Source organism: Dendrobates tinctorius, unplaced genomic scaffold (genome assembly GCF_039654945.1).
Source record: "Dendrobates tinctorius isolate UK_male_01 unplaced genomic scaffold, ASM3965494v1 ptg000079l, whole genome shotgun sequence".
Lineage (NCBI taxonomy): Eukaryota > Metazoa > Chordata > Amphibia > Anura > Dendrobatidae > Dendrobates > Dendrobates tinctorius.
This window is the reverse complement of record NW_027361747.1, coordinates 3,374,657-3,391,918: the sequence shown is the minus strand read 5'-3', so window position 1 is coordinate 3,391,918 and position 17,262 is coordinate 3,374,657. Positions and strand designations below refer to the sequence as shown.

The following is a 17,262-nucleotide window of genomic DNA, read 5'->3' as shown; positions in this document are numbered from 1 at the left end:
TAACAACTCTTTGTTTTCTATCACTAAGCCAGCTACCTACCCATCTACACACATTTTCCCCTAGCCCAAGCTTTCTCATCTTACTTACCAATCTTTTATGTGGGACAGTGTCAAATGCTTTAGAGAAGTCGAGATAAATGACATCCAATGATTCTCCTTGGTCCATTTGAGAGCTTACATCCTCATAGAAGCTGATCAGGTTAGTTTGACAGGAGCGATCCTTCATAAATCCATGTTGATATGGAGTTAAACATTTATTAACATTGAGATATTCCATAATGGTATCCTTTAGAAAACCTTCAAAAATTTTACCCACAACAGATGTTAAGCTTACTGGCCTATAGTTTCCAGGTTCCCTTTTACACCCCTTTTTGAATATTGGTACCACATTTGCTTGCCGCCAATCAAAAGGAACAGACCCTGTTTCTATAGAGTCTTTAAATATAAGGAATAGAGGCCTGTCTATCACATTACTTAACTCCCTGTGATAGACAGGCCTCTATTCCTTATATTTAAAGACTCTATAGAAACAGGCCACTGGGGATAGCACACTTTCTCTTCATTACAGAAGACTCTTCAGAAGCTGCCTTATCACCACGGGCAGAATTACAATCATACTTCTCTATATACAGATGATAACACAGGATCCAACAATATATCAAAATAGGCAATGCCAATTCCTCCCTGTTGGCAAGAATTTGCTCCAAGATGGCAGATCCCCTTGTCTTCTAGTTTCTCATCCATAGATTGGTATCAACATCAGTGTCAGTTTGAAAGTATGCTATACTCATCCTTCCTTATTACAGTCACCCTTGTCTCCCTCTAACCACAACTTATTACTAACTAGGAAGCATCTCCGTTTTCACTGCCCAAACTCCTCTCAGTTGCACGAGTTGGCTAGCTGTAACTTCTTCCCGCCCAGATACTCCTCCACAAATTTCTACTATAAAATTGTGGGAAATGCATCAATGTAAGAAGGGAATGCAGTTATATGGTATAATATAGTTCAGCATTATGTCAACATGCTCAAAGAAGCCTAACATGCGAAACGTGCGTTGGGGCGAAGTTCTGGACATCCATCTGGTAGTTCCTCACATGAGCAAGCACTACATGCACTTTCTCTGCACATTTTGCACCTTTGGAAAGAGCTACACAAAACCCTCTTTCCCTTTAACCTGCCTGGCTTCTTCCCAATAGAGGTTTCAACACATGGCTGTCCTTTGTTCCAATTCTGCTCCTGTAGATATGCACAAAAACATCTTTACAGCACTGTCTGCTTAATGTCACACTAGAGGTGCATTCTCAGTAAAGGAGCAACATTGGTACAATTGGTTCTGTGATGTCAGGCTATTTTCATACTGACCCATTGTGGTATTTGTGCCAATTTTTTGTGCAGGCTTTTGCATTTGCCAGATGTGACATTCGGTTTACTTTTTTGTATCCTTACCAAACACCCCCTTGAATCATTGTCTCTTTTTTAACCATGATTTAATAAAAGCAGCGTTTTTATATCAGCGTTTACAGTGTCCTAGACATTTACTTTGCAGGGCTATATGCTCCGTTTGTTTTTTGTAGGTTGCAGATTAGGTAAGGAGCTGCCCCCACTCCATAAGGAGTATGACAAATAATTGTACCCATTGTGCCGGTCTTGCAAAGACATTATATCAACAATAGCGGACCTTCAGGGGGTGTCATCCATCTTCCTAGTCTTTGCGGTATTACAGCTTAAAGGTAATTGATCACGTGAAAAAACACTATTACCTGCAGATATGGGGTTAATCTGCAGATATTCTGAATCTGCCCGGTGCCAGCACTTAGACCCTTGCTGCCAAGACTTATCCCCCAGCACTGACTGACAGCAGCTTAGCATTAGGGTTGGTACTGACTGACAGCAGGTTCTATTGCAGAGTTGCTGTCAGTCAGTGCAGGGGGTGCGGTTACAGCCATCGCCCTCTATATACAGAGCAGTGACTGAACCCGTGACGGTGTTACCACTATGACAGAAACTTGAAAACTTCCGTGAAGAATAAAGTTAATTTCCTGACGGTAGCGGGGCCTATGTGCCGGCGCCGGGCAGGTTCAGAATGTTATTAATCGCATATCTGCAAGTTAATAACGTTTTTTTCATGTGACAGGTTCCCTTTAATGTGACCTAAAGTTAGTGAAAACCATTTGGCTAATTTTTGTGATGGGGCAACTTCGGCCCTATTGTCTTAATATTTACAGAATCGGTCCATGAACTTCCTTTTATAAGTGAAATGTCATAACATTTTTTTCTTGGATTTTATACTTTCTCATAGCACTATGTAAAAACGTTTTTATTCATTGGGCTAACCCTTGTGTCTTTTGCTGCACAGGACAAATACATCAGACTGTATGCAATCTGGAATGATTACCTCTACTCTGGATCAAATGGGTTATGTGTATGAAGAGCCATCATATCCATCATATAACTTCCAGACAAATGATAATTTTGACAATGAGCCACCATTGCTAGAAGGTAATAATCGCTTAGTTGGAAGATCTCAGGGAATGTTTTCGCCGATAGATGCTATTATAATAGTTACTTCCAGTACAGCTGCATATTTGTACTCATTGGCAGACCCAGAATAGTTGTGTAAAATGACTTTTCAGATCTAAAAATATATCCATAGTTGTAGTACCATTCCCCAGCTTCTTCTTATGTCACATAAAAATACATCTCCCAGTATTTAAAGATATATAAAACCTGTCTCCCAACCAAGTTATAATGTGGGTGAATTACGAAATCGTCAGAGATAAGATGGATCTTATGAAAATCCAATTTGACAACTTTGACAAATTTTCTCTAAAAATTTGATTTGCAGCAAATAAATTTAAAAAAAGCTCAATACTGGAGAAGAGAGAGAGAGAACTTTGCTGACCATAAGAGTTTACACTACAGGAGAGAGAGCACCCCAATGACGATAAGAGCTTACACTCTACAAAAGAGATAGGATCCCCTGACCATAAGAGCTTACACTCTACAGGAGAGATAGGACCCCGCTGACCATAAGAGCTTACACTCTACAGGAGAGAGAGAGGACCCCATTGACCATAAGAGCTTACACCCTACAGGAGAGATAGGACCCCGCTGACCATAAGAACTTACACTCTACAGGAGAGAGGACCTCATTGACCATAAGAGCTTACATCCTACAGGAGACATAATACCCCGCTGGCCATAAGAACTTACACTCTACAGGAGAGAGAAAGAGAGGACTTCAATGACCATAAGAGCTTACACTCTACAAGCGAGATAGGACCCCGCTGACCATAAGAGCTTACACTCTACAGGAGAGAGAGAGGACCTCATTGACCATAAGAGCTTACACCCTACAGGAGACATAGGACCCCGCTGGCCATAAGAACTTACACTCTACAGGAGAAAGAAAGAGAGGACTTCAATGACCATAAGAGCTTACACTCTACAGGAGAGATAGGACCCCGCTGACCATAAGAGCTTACACTCTACAGGAGAGAGAGAGGACCCCATTGACTATAAGAGCTTACACTCTACAGGAGAGAGAGAACCCTGCTGACCATAAGAACTTACACTCTACAGGAGAAAGAGAGGACTCCAATGACCATAAGAGCTTACACTCTACAGGAGAGAGAGAATCCCGCTGACAATAAGATGTTACATCTGTACAGGATAGCTAGGACCCTGCCGACCTTAAGATCTTACACACTACAGGAGAGAGAAAGAGAGGACTCCACTGACCATATGAGCTTACAGTCTTCAAGAGCATAAGACAGCCGGACATGCAGTCATGGATCAGATGTTCAACCTCTGCAACATTTAGATTTCTATCTAGATAAAATTGTAACAGAAAATGTAATAGAAAAAGGTGTGCATCTATTTTGACCTCTCATTTCAAGGAACCGTCTCATTAACACAATTCCTGAAGAATTTACTTCTTATAAATCCTCTTCAGTGTAAGGTACTCCTGGGGTAGACCCACTAGACCGTGGCAACGAACCTCCCGAGGGCGAGCTGACCAGGTGGACCACCCCCTATACAGGGAGTGTATGGGGCAAGCCCGCGGGTAACTATCACCATGGCAGCTGGTACCCGGGAACGTATAAGCGGACAGACAGGTAGATCCGGATAGGAGGCACTGGACAGACGACACGGCTCGGAGACACAGGAGAGACGGCACGGCTTGGAGACACAGGAGTGACGGCACGGCTTGGAGACACAGGAGTGACGGCACGGCTTGGCGGCACAGGAGTGATGTGCAAGGACTGGAGACACAGGGGAAACGGACGAGGACTGAAGACGGAGAACCTAGGAGAGAGCACAAGAGGGAATGAGTAAATGCACGGGAAGAGAGCTGGGGAGCACAAGGAGAGCGGCCAGAGTCACTAGCAGGATCTAGTGATAGTCAGGCATCGCCTTCAGGAGGAGGCGGCCTGATATAGGAAGAGAGAAGGGCTTCCGGGTCATGACCTCCAGCTGGAGGAGGAGGCGCGCGTCCTCAGGTGGATGAGAGCGCGCGCCCGGCCATAGCGTGGAGACGCGCCCGCCGAGGAGGAGGAGCGGGGGCGCGCCCCAGGCGTGATCCAGGGGGCCGAACAGAGGTGGTCGCCGGCCGAGGAAGGAAGACCGGGGGGGACCGCGCCGAGGCCCGTAGCGGCTGGTGCGTAAGCGAGGAGGCCACCGGAGAGCGGGTGAGCCGGGGCCGGAGGGAGGTAAGGGAAGGAGTGCGCGGCAGCCGCCGCGTGACAGTACCCCCCCCTTACGCGCCCCCGTCCGCAGACCGGACAAAAATTTAGCCAAGATTCGAGGAGCTTGGATATTCTCCTGGGGCTCCCAGGATCTCTCCTCAGGGCCAAAGCCCTTCCAATCAACCAAAAAAAAGGTTTTCCCTTTTTGCTTTCTCATGGCCAAAATATCTCTAACCTCAAATACATCGTCAGCGGCGGCAGGCGGAGGTGAGTGAGGAGCTTTAGAAAGGAAACGATTGAAAGTGACTGGCTTAAGCAAAGACACATGAAAAGCATTAGGGATGCGGAGAGAGGCGGGAAGCCGCAATTTGTAGGAGACATCATTAATACGGGATAAGACCTCAAAAGGTCCAATATAGCGGGGACCCAGCTTGTGGGACGGGACTTTGAGGCGAATAAACTTGGAGGCTAGCCAAACTTTATCACCTGGGTGATATGGCGGGACATCCACGCGCCTCTTGTCTGCGTATCTCTTAACCCTGTTACGTACCAACTCGAGAGCGGTTTTGGTCTCCTGCCAGATCCTGGAGAATTCACCGGACAGAAGATCAGCCGCCGGTACACCCGAGGCGGGAGGAACCGGTAGAGGTACACCAGGATGTTGACCGTAGATGACAAAGAATGGGGATTTGCCAGAAGATTCACTGACGTGGTTATTATAGGCAAACTCAGCCCACGGGAGTAATTCAGACCAGTCGTTTTGGTGAATATTAGAAAAGTGCCGGAGGTAGTTCACCAAACTCTGATTCGTCCGTTCTGCCTGACCGTTGGACTGTGGATGGTAAGATGAGGAGAAGTCAAGACTGACATCCATCGATTTGCATAGGGCTCTCCAGAAGCGAGAGGTGAATTGGACTCCTCTGTCCGAAACGATATGTTGGGGCAGTCCATGGAGACGAAAGATGTGCTGGACGAAAATCTTCGCCAAGGCGGGGGCCGATGGCAAGCCGGGTAAAGGGATGAAGTGTGCCATTTTAGAGAACCTATCTACTACCACTAAGACGACAGTACAATTGGCAGAGGAGGGTAGGTCCGTAATAAAGTCCATGGCAATGTGTTGCCAAGGAGACGAGGGTACTGGAAGCGGATGTAGAAGACCAGAAGGCAGCTGCCTAGGCACCTTGATCTTGGCACACGAGAGACAGGAGGCGACGAAATCCCGGACATCCTGGGAAAGAGTCGGCCACCAGTAATAACGGGACACCAGGAGAAGTGTCTTTTTATGGCCGAGATGACCAGCCAGCTTAGAAGCATGGCCCCAGTGGAGGATTCGTCTTCAGTCCTTCTCTGAAACAAAAGTCTTGCCAGGTGGGGTTGCGAGGAGAGAAAGCGGTGCCACGGTGATGAACCTGGATGGGTCCAAGATATGCGCGGGTTCCTCCTCGACATCCGTGGAAAGAGAGGACCTGGACAAGGCGTCGGCTTTGAGGTTCTTGTTACCTGGACGAAAATGCAGGTCAAAATCGAATCGGCCGAAGAACAGAGACCACCTGGCCTGCCGAGGGTTGAGTCTTTGTGCAGACCGCAGGTAAGCTAGATTCTTATGGTCTGTGAAGATTGTGAAGGGATGTGCGGCACCCTCCAATAAGTACCTCCACTCCTCTAGGGCTAACTTGATGGCAAGCAGTTCTCGGTCTCCGATGGAATAATTCCGCTCTGGGGTGGAGAATGATTTGGAAAAGAAACCGCACGTAACGAGCCTACCAGAGGAAGACTTCTGAGACAAAACAGCTCCAGCTCCAGTTGCGGATGCATCTACCTCGAGGACGAATGGTTTGTTGACCTCAGGGCGATGGAGTACGGGAGCCGTGGCAAATGCACGTTTCAGAGATAGAAAGGCTCCCTCTGCTTCAGGGGTCCAGACGTGTGGGTTGGCTCCTTTGCGGATCAAAGACGAGATAGCGCCAGTCAAAAAGGAGAAATGGGGGATGAACTGCCGGTAGTAGTTTGCGAAGCCGAGAAAGCGCTGAATGGCTTTCACCCCTTGAGGACGTGGCCAGTTAAGCACGGCCGAAACCTTCTCAGGATCCATACGCAGACCAGAGTCGGAGATGATATAGCCCAGAAATGGAAGAGAGGACTGTTCAAAGGCGCACTTTTCCAATTTGGCGTACAGACGATTCTCCCTCAAACGGAACAGTACTCAGCGGACATCTCTTCTATGGGTGGACAGATCAGGAGAGAAGACAAGGATATCGTCGAGGTACACAACCACACAGGAATACAGAAGGTCTCGGAAAACGTCGTTCACAAATTCCTGAAAGACTGCGGGAGCGTTGCATAACCCAAAGGGCATGACAAGATACTCATAGTGTCCATCCCTGGTGTTGAAGGCGGTCTTCCACTCATCTCCGGAGCGAATACGGATGAGATTGTAGGCTCCACGGAGATCCAATTTAGAAAAGATTCGTGCCCCACGTAGCCGGTCGAACAACTCGGGGATGAGAGGTAGAGGATATCTATTCTTAACGGTAATCTCGTTGAGCCCACGATAGTCAATACAGGGGCGCAGAGACCCGTCTTTCTTCTTGACAAAAAAGAAGCCAGCTCCAGCAGGGGAAGAAGACTTTCGGATGAAGCCCCTGGCCAAATTCTCCTGTACATATTCGGTCATGGCCTGGGACTCGAGTGGACTCAACGGATAGATCCGCCCCCGGGGCGGAGTCGAGCCAGGAACAAGCTCGATAGGACAATCATATTGCCGGTGCGGTGGAAGGACCTCCGCTTCCTTTTTGTCGAAGACGTCCGCAAAGGCCCAGTAAGGCTACTTTCACACATCAGGTTTTCGGCGTCAGGCGCGATCCGGCGTCGTGCCGGAACGCCGGATCCGGCAACTGTTTCGTAAAACCGGATGTGACGGATCCGGTTTTCTGCCGGATCCGTCTTTTTCTTGACAGACAAAACCGGATCCGTCTCATCCGGTTCATCCGTTTTTCTATCCGTTTTTCGACGGATTACGCCGGATCCGGTTTTTAAAATTGACCCTTGTGGCCTTCCGAACGGGATTGGCTACTGGAAAACTATATATAGCATGTTCCTACAGCCCTTCTTTGACAGGTTGTAGAGGAGAAAGTGCAGGTTGGAGAGAAGAGCAAGTTACTGGCGAAGATGGATGTTGTCATTGGAAATATTTTGAAGAATTTGGCGGATTTTACAGCGGAGGCAAATCGTTTGAGGGTGATTGTTCTGGAGAAGGAGAGAGCGAGACAGCAGCGCATCAGGCATCGTAGACGACGTTTGTGGATCCACCCCATCACAGCCAAGAGAATGACGCGTGGGGTCTATTCTACACTATGCATGGACCTTCGACGAAACCCGGATAAATTTTTTGGATATGTTAGGATGAAAATGGAGAATTTTGATTACTTGGTGGAGCGCATTGCACACCTCATAAGAAAAGCGGACACCTATTGCCGCTTCTCTGTTTCACCCGCAGAGCGTCTGATGGTGACTTTAAGGTAAGCCACATTTATTGGATATGCTCGCATCAGAGCACACTTTCACTGCAATCTTGTTGGTGGTAGTTTGTATCTCCAAGTGTTATAGCTCAGTTTTGGTATGTAATGCTGTGATTTAAAACTAATTTATTGTTTTTTAATTCCCCACAGATTTCTTGCAACTGGAGAATCCCTTTCGTCACTGCATTTCCAGTACAGACTCGGGATTTCCACCATATCTGGAATTGTGAAGTACACATGCCGTGCACTGTGGGACTCCTTAGCTGAAGAGTTTTTACCAGAGCCCACAACAGAGAGGTGGATTGAAATTGCTGACAAGTTTCAACAGATATGTCAGTTTCCAAACTGCTTGGGAGCTGTGGACGGGAAACATATCCGCATTGTAAAGCCAGCTGGATCGGGATTGGAATATTTCAATTACAAGAAATATTTTTCAATTGTCCTCATGGCCATCGCTGACGCGGAATACAAATTTATTGCGGTTGATATTGGGGCCTATGGCCGCTCCAATGACTCTCAAGTTTTCAAACTGTCTGCCATGGGGCGTAAACTGTATGGAAACACCTTCCAGTTCCCACCACCTAGACCGCTGCCGCAAACATCTGGTCCACCTATGCCATTTGTCTGTGTAGGGGATGAAGCCTTCCAGCTGTCAGAACACCTTTTGAAACCGTACTCTAGCAGAGGATTGACAAGACCAAAACGCATTTTTAATTACCGCCTCACAAGAGCAAGAAGAATGGTTGAATGTACCTTTGGTATTCTGACAGCCAAATGGCGGGTCCTATTGACTGCGATCAACCTCAAGACAGAAACTGTGGACGAGGTGATCAAAGCGTGCGTGGTACTCCACAATTTTGTTATCTGCAAGGAACCCATTTCCATTGAGGACACCTCTGAAGAAACCACCTTGCAAGATTACCATGACATTACCACTAGAAGTTCTGTGACGGTTTCAGTAATGAGGGACAATTTTGCACTATACTTTATGTCACCTCAAGGCAGAGTACACTGGCAGGATGACAGAGTGTGAAAGATTTGTGCCCAACCAAACTTGTGTACCTTCTGTACCAACAGTATATACCTTTGCCAACCAAAGTTGGCTATCTTGTCATGGTCTCTATTTTTAGCTTTAGGCCACAGGTGTGTACCTGGTTGTGTTTTATGCAAAGTATTTCACCTTTTAACAAAAGTTGTGTACATTGTTAGGAAATCACCAACAATAAACACAACTTTTTAGGTGAAATACTTTGCTTCAAACACAACCAGGAACACAGCTGTGGCAAAAAGCTAAAATTTACCCACAGTTATATACCTAGTTTTGAATACCATTTCACCTTTTAAATACCCTGTATTTAACCTTTTTCGCCGCAGAAAGAAATGACAGACAACCAGTGTAAAATAATTTAACTTTTATTGAAAAATGTTTTTTTTAGTAAACTTTTTTAAAATTTTAATAAACTTGTTTAATAAAACTTTGAAACTATAAAACTGAAACCATAAAACTGGTCATTTTTATTTAAATACACACATTATAAATCTGTGTAGTGTGTGGTGGAAATACTGCTGTAGGGGCTGCGGGACACTTCGACACTGGGAGTGTGGAGAGAGGACTGGGATCGTGGTGGGGAAGGAACAGTTAGAGGTGAAGGTGTGGAAAAAACTACAGAATGGGTGGACATGTGGGAAGCAGAAGAGGTGGTGGGTGGTGGAGTGGAGGGTTGGGCAGGGACTGTAGGAGCAGATGATGTTGATGGCAAGTTGTATGGGGAAGGAGTTTGGTACGGGGCAGGTTGCTGGAAGTGGGGAGATGTCTGGTACGGGGCAGGTTGCTGGAAGTGGGGAGATGTCTGGTACGGGGCAGGTTGCTGGAAGTGGGGAGATGTCTGGTACGGGGCAGGTTGCTGGAAGTGGGGAGATGTCTGGTACTGGGGAGGTTGCTGGTACTGGGGAGTTTGCAGGTACTGGGGAGGTTGCTGGTACTGGGGAGGTTGCTGGTACTGGGGAGGTTGCTGGTACTGGGGAGGTTGCTGGTGCTGGGGAGGTTGCTGGTGCTGGGGAGGTGGATGGTGCTGGGGAGGTGGATGGTGCTGGGGAGGTGGATGGTATGTAATAGGAGGGGGAGGATGGAAAGTGGCTGGAGGGGGTGTAGATGTAATAGGAGGGGGAGGATGGAAAGTGGCTGGAGGGGGTGTAGATGTAATAGGAGGGGGAGGATGGAAAGTGGCTGGAGGGGGTGCAGGTGGAGGAACTACTGTGGTGGGAGGAGGAGGTTGGGAGGTAACTTGCTGGAGAGCAGCGTGGCATGAATGCATTACATGCATCTGCTGGGCAGGAGAGAGCGTTTCCATGCGCTCCTCAACAGACCTGAAAAAGGTGTGGTTTGGCGAAGATCTTGCTTCTGAATGCATGGTTTGCAGAAGTGTCTTCACCTCCAGAATGCTGGAGTGGATCTGCTGATAGCCTGCGGAGATTTGCTCTGACAAGACTTTTAGACAGTTCTGGAAAGATGCATTCAGATGCAAGAACTCTGGCGCATAAGTCTTTTCCTGACCCCTCTGCCGCTGCCGCCCAGTACCCGCAGGTGTACTAGAGGTGGCAGGGGCAGAAGGGTTGGGTAAAGGGAAAGCGATCTCCTCACCAGCAGCTTCATGTAATGTAGGCGGCCACGATGCTCCTGTGCTGGTGGATGGGACAGATGGGTCGAATGTGTGGGAAGGCTGGGAAGGTGCAGATGTACCGGGGCGGTCGAAGTGTCCCTCGGTGCCGGTCTCCTCAGGGATCGCCTCAGAAGGGTCCAATCGTGCAGGCTCCCGAGTGCTGCTCACCGTGCTGTGGAATAAAGAGAAAAAAAAACAATTAAAATACTGACATGGTATGGCCCTGGCTGAAAAAAAAATTTACATCTAACATTTGTTTTCACATGTGGTGTGTAATATTTACCTTCTGGTGACCATTGTTTCCCGGAGGAACGACAGGGCTTCTGCGTACTTGTACTTGCTCCTGCGTCCTCCAGATCCACTCGGGGCCCGCATCTCTTTATTGAACTCCTTCTTGAAACGATCCCTCACAGACCGCCACCGATTCACAATTCTGTTCCCTGAAACGAGAAAGGAGTGCTTAGTATACAACATCAGTGTTTCCCAAACTCCAGTCCTCATGGTCCCCAGGGGTCATGTTTTCAGCATTTCCATAGTAAATAGAAATCCTGAACACATGATCCGTGGGGACCACGAGGACTGGAGTTCGGGAAACACTGGTTTACATCAAGCAACCGGTACTGTATATACTTACGCTCTGTAATCTGGGCCCGAACATCGAGGTCCTCCCAGCGGCCCACAAGGAGCGAACAGATTTCCTCCCAGAGTCGTCGGGTAACGATAAGGTCAGCGTGGCGGCGGTCAGCCATATTCCAGAGCGGCTCCGTTTCTCGGACGAGATCGATGAGGTGGTCCACATCGAGTCCTCCATCCTCACCGTCAGAGTCGGGAGCACGCTGTGAAGGCTGTTAAAGAAAAAGACAAAAATAACGCCTCCACATAAGAAATGAAATAAAAAGTGCAAAAAAACAAAGCAAAAATATTTATACTTACACGCTGGTGACCGCCGCGTTGCTGTCGCCGACGACCCTGGGAGGCACTGCGAGGACCTCTTGGCCGAGCACCAGATTGGGAAGACTAGAGAAGAAAACAAAAAATGTTATGTCTTTGGATGTAGGCATTTGTTTGCTGTGTGTGGTCTGCAGAACATTGTTTTCTATGTGTTGTGTGTAGTGTGATGTTGTGTTTCTGCGTTTGATGCAAAAAACTTACCAATTGTGAGCCCACTCCAGGTGTCTGTCCACCCCTTCCTTCTTCTTCTGGGAGCTCCTCTTCATCTTGTGAATCCTGTTTTGAAATAAAAGGCAATGAATAGACATATATTACAGAGAAGATGGATTTTGGAAATAAAAACTTACCGTCAAACGCTGACGATGCGAGGGAGGGCTCCCAGAAGATGATGTGCTGTCTTCCTGGTGGCCACACTCCATGCCTGTGGGTGGTGTTCCAGCTGCTGCCATTGCTGCTGCTGCTGCTGCATCTATTGGGCGGCTGTTGAATAAAGAGAAACAAAGGGCCAATGAATATCTTGATATTCAATAGCCCTAGTTTGGAGGAATGGGGGATTTGATAATTACCGTCTCTCATCTGCTGCTGGCCTCCCCTCCTCAGCATGTTGCATTTGCTGCTCCATTTGGGGTGGTTGTGGTGCTGATGGTGCTGCAGTGGTCCCCTGCCTTCTCCTGCTTCGCTTGGTTGCTTTCTTGGGTGGCATGTTGGGTGTGGCTGTGGGTCCCACTGTCTTGCTTTTATATATGTCTTGTGGGCAGAGCTACTGAGCATGCTCAGACCAAAAAACCGGATCCGGCGCATTGCGGCGCTCATAGGCTTTCATTGTGTGAAAAAGCCGGACGCGCCGGATCCGGCGTGTCCGGCTTTTTCGCCGGAGACAAAAAACGTTACAGTAGCCGTTTTTTCCAGACGCCGGATCGCGACACATTGCCGGATCCGGCGAAAACCGGATGAAACGCATGGCCATCCGGCGCGATCCGGCGCAAATGCAAGTCAATGGGGGGGAAACCGGATCCGGCATTGCATTTCGCCAGATCCGGTTTCTGTCAAAAGCGCCGGATCGCGCCTGATGGCGAAAACCTGATGTGTGAAAGAGGCCTAAGCCGAAGGCAACTCCGCAGGGCCCGAGACAGGAGAAGAGCATTTGAGGGGTCGTACTGGGCGGAGACATCTAGTTTGGCAGAAGCGGCCCCAGCGAAGAATGTCTCCGGACCGCCAATCCAGGACAGGTTCATGCGTCCGCAACCACGGAAGGCCCAGGAGCACGGTGTGGGACAGAGACGGCAGCACGAAGAAGGTTATCCTTTCAAGGTGCAGAACCCCGATCTGTAACTCCAGCTCTTCAGTGACCAGTGTAACGGCCTCGCGCAAGGGAGCGCCGTCGACAGAGGCTAACTGCCGGGGAACCTCCAAGGACCTGACAGGTATCCCTAATCTCTTCACCGCCTCGAGTTGGATGAAGTTTCCCGCAGCCCCTGAGTCAATATAGGCTATCTCCGAAAAACGTTTGGAGCCCAGGAGAAACACAACAGAAAGGGTCAAGGGTAGAGAGGTGTCAACGACACCTAGGGAGGCCTCTCTTACCTGTCCTAGGCGGAGGAGTTTCCCGGCCTCACAGGACAGGAACGCAGGAGATGGGAGGCGCTGCCACAATAAAGACAAAGGCCATGAGCGAGTCTGTCCTGGCGGCGTAGCTCCGCGGGCCTGAGTCGGTCCACTTGCATGGGTTCGGGAGCTGCGGCCGAGGCAGAGGACCGCGAGCGTGGTGGGCTATGTGTCGGAGGAGAAAAATGATTGGGCCTTCTCTCCCTGGCGACCTCGCGGGAACGCTCCCGGAAACGTAGATCAACTCGTGTTGCCAGCGAGATGAGATCCTCCAAAGACGTGGGTGTATCCCTGCCTGCCAGCTCGTCCTTGATTCGGGATGACAAGCCACGCCAAAAAGCCCCTACCAGGGCCTCATTGTTCCACCCCAGCTCAGAGGATAACGTACGGAACTGGATGGTGTACTGTCCCACCGAGAGAGTACCCTGGCGAAGGCAAAATAAAGACTCGGTGGCGGAGACCAGACGACCGGGCTCATCGAAGACCTTACGAAAGGTCTCCAAGAAGGTCGCGAGCTGGGAGACTATCGGGTCATCTCGTTCCCACAAGGGATTCACCCAGGCCAGTGCCTCACCCTCAAAGTGGGAAATCATAAAGGCCACCTTGGCCCGGTCGGAGGGATACTGTAGGGGTGCCAACTCAAAATGCAACTGGCACTGGTTAATGAACCCCCGACAGAGTTTGGGATCTCCGCTATAGCATGGGGGTTTGGCCAACCGGGGGGAGGAGTGTGGAACAGCCACAGGCGCCGGGACAGCGGCTGCCGTCTGTAGAGCTAGTAAGCGGTTATCTACAGAGGCAATATAATTCAAAATATGGGCCTGGGTGTCGCGCTGCTGAGCCAGTTCCTGCTGCAAGCCGGAGATTTGGGAGGCAATTCCCGGATAGGAGGTCTGCAAAGACGAAAGTCGGGACTCCATCGATTTGAGGAACGACATGATCCTCGCCTGGTTCTCACAAAGGAACAAAAGTTCCTTTTGGGCCGGGGCCGAGGTACCAGCGGGATCCATGGCCTGACTATCCTGTAAGGTACTCCTGGGGTAGACCCACTAGACCGTGGCAACGAACCTCCCGAGGGCGAGCTGACCAGGTGGACCACCCCCTATACAGGGAGTGTATGGGGCAAGCCCGCGGGTAACTATCACCACGGCAGCTGGTACCCGGGAACGTATAAGCGGACAGACAGGTAGATCCGGATAGGAGGCACTGGACAGACGACACGGCTCGGAGACACAGGAGAGACGGCACGGCTTGGAGACACAGGAGTGACGGCACGGCTTGGAGACACAGGAGTGACGGCACGGCTTGGCGGCACAGGAGTGATGTGCAAGGACTGGAGACACAGGGGAAACGGACGAGGACTGAAGACGGAGAACCTAGGAGAGAGCACAAGAGGGAATGAGTAAATGCACGGGAAGAGAGCTGGGGAGCACAAGGAGAGCGGCCAGAGTCACTAGCAGGATCTAGTGATAGTCAGGCATCGCCTTCAGGAGGAGGCGGCCTGATATAGGAAGAGAGAAGGGCTTCCGGGTCATGACCTCCAGCTGGAGGAGGAGGCGCGCGTCCTCAGGTGGAGGAGAGCGCGCGCCCGGCCATAGCGTGGAGACACGCCCGCCGAGGAGGAGGAGCGGGGGCGCGCACCAGGCGCGATCCAGGGGGCCGAACAGAGGCGGTCACCGGCCGAGGAAGGAAGACCGGGGGGACCACGCCGAGGCCCGTAGCGGCCGGTGCGGAAGCGAGGAGGCCACCGGAGAGCGGGTGAGCCGGGGCCGGAGGGAGGTAAGGGAAGGAGTGACATTCAGTCTCAAGAATGGAGGCATTTTAGCTTGTATAGATTACTGCTCATTGCTTAGTTTACTGGCTGCAGGCTAAAGCAGTGGCTGGTCTCCTAAGCAATGAGTGCAGCACTTACAAGCTCTTTCGATTAGATCTTGCAAGTGTTACTCTGAAGATGGTTCGAACAAGCTTCACTAGCGCAGTGATCCTCCAAAGACTAAAGCAACCATGCCACTGGTCTGAACTGTCAATCATACATGAACACACTGTCTTCGGCAAGCAGGATCCTTGGAGGCATGACAACACGGGTCACTCCTAAAAATCAGTCATGAGACAACCTCTTTAAGATAGTGTCTGAGAGCCCATGACTATAAAAGTCACAGAGTCTCTAAACATGTTCCTATACATAACATCAAAGTCAGGTAAACTCTCTGATTTTGGCAGGACTGGCTGACTACCTCATGTAAATGTTTATTCTATGTGCGCTATAAGCATGACTGAGACTGTGCTGGTCGAAACGCAATGTTTTTTGTTGTATGATGCTATTCTAGGTCCATGTTCCATCAATAAAGTTACCAAGTTTTTAAGTCTAGAAATGGAGTGCCAGAAATCTTCTTCCTGTAAAGTCCCTATACGGGCTTGAAACGCGTAGGTCAAGCATTTCTTAATTTTTTAAACTTCTTATCACTTTTATTGGTGGAATTATAATTAAAATAGTAACTTTAATATTTGTACTTTTCTGCGGATGCTGGAGCTTTCTGTCCACTACTATGTATATTAGGTCTGAAAAAAAAAATGGAGAACTGCTGAAAACTGAGATACTGCTTTAAAAGTTAACCATGCTGATAATTGTTTTAACTAATGTGGTTAGTAAAGGGTTAATGATGAACATTAATGTGTGAGGGGCCAAACTACCTCCGTTTTTTTTTTTTCAGTATCCAAGCATTTTCTACATGAGATTTCTTTTTTTAGCGACTTTTCTCAACTGTGATAAGTAGTGTTGAGCATTCCGATACCGCAAGTATCGGGTATCGGCCGATACTTGCTGTATCGGAATTCCGATACCGACTTCCGATATTTTTTCAATATCGGAAGTCGGCATCGGAATCGGAAGTTCAAAGTTGATTGACAGCCTGACGTCATCATGATGCGCGGTGTGTGCGCATCATGATGCGCCGTCATTTCGGGCCTTACGGGGGTCTCTGCCGGCCTGCCGGGGGGATGTGCCGGCCTGCCGGGGGGCTGTGTGGACTGCCCGGGGTCTGTACCGGCCTGCCGGGGGGCTGTGCCGGCCTGCCGGTGGTCTGTGCACCCTGTGGGGGTCTGTACCGGCCTGCCGGGGGGCTGTGCCGGCCTGCCGGTGGTCTGTGCACCCTGTGGGGGTCTGTACCGGCCTGCCGGGGGGCTGTGCCGGCCTGCCGGGGGGCTGTGCTGATGTCCGGGGGTCTGTGCAAGCATCGTCCGATGGGACTACAAGTCCCATCTGGCGATGCCTGCTACCATGACAGTGATTGACACATTAGCCAATGATGGGGCAGTAGTAGTCCCATCATCCGGCTAATGTGTTAAATGTTAAAAAAAAAAAAAAAAAAAAAAAAAAAAAAATACTACATACATACTACATGCATGCTACATACATACTACATGCTACATACATACTACATACATACTACATACATACTACATACATAACACATATATACTACATACATACTACATACATACATACTACATATATACTACATACATACTACATATATACTACATGCATACTACATATATACTACATGCATGCTACATACATACTACATGCTACATACATACTACATACATACTACATGCATGCTACATGCTACATACATACTACATGTATACTACATGCATGCTACATACATACTACATGCTACATACATACTACATACATACTACATGCATGCTACATGCTACATACATACTACATATATACTACATGCATGCTACATACATACTACATGCTACATACATACTACATATATACTACATACATACTACATACATACTACATGCATGCTACATACATACTA

The 17,262-nt window shown here is 48.9% G+C and overlaps 1 protein-coding gene across 1 annotated transcript in view; it reads left to right on the top strand.

Annotated features, from left to right (window-relative positions):
• Positions 1–2,367: 2,367 nt before the first annotated feature.
• The window catches only part of YIPF7 (Yip1 domain family member 7), a 104,889-nt gene continuing 89,994 nt past the window's right edge, over positions 2,368–17,262 (top strand). The window contains exon 1 of the mRNA XM_073583441.1: positions 2,368–2,500. Coding sequence (XP_073439542.1) covers positions 2,377–2,500 — 124 coding nt within the window. The 5' untranslated portion in view covers positions 2,368–2,376. The remainder of the gene's footprint in view (positions 2,501–17,262) is intronic.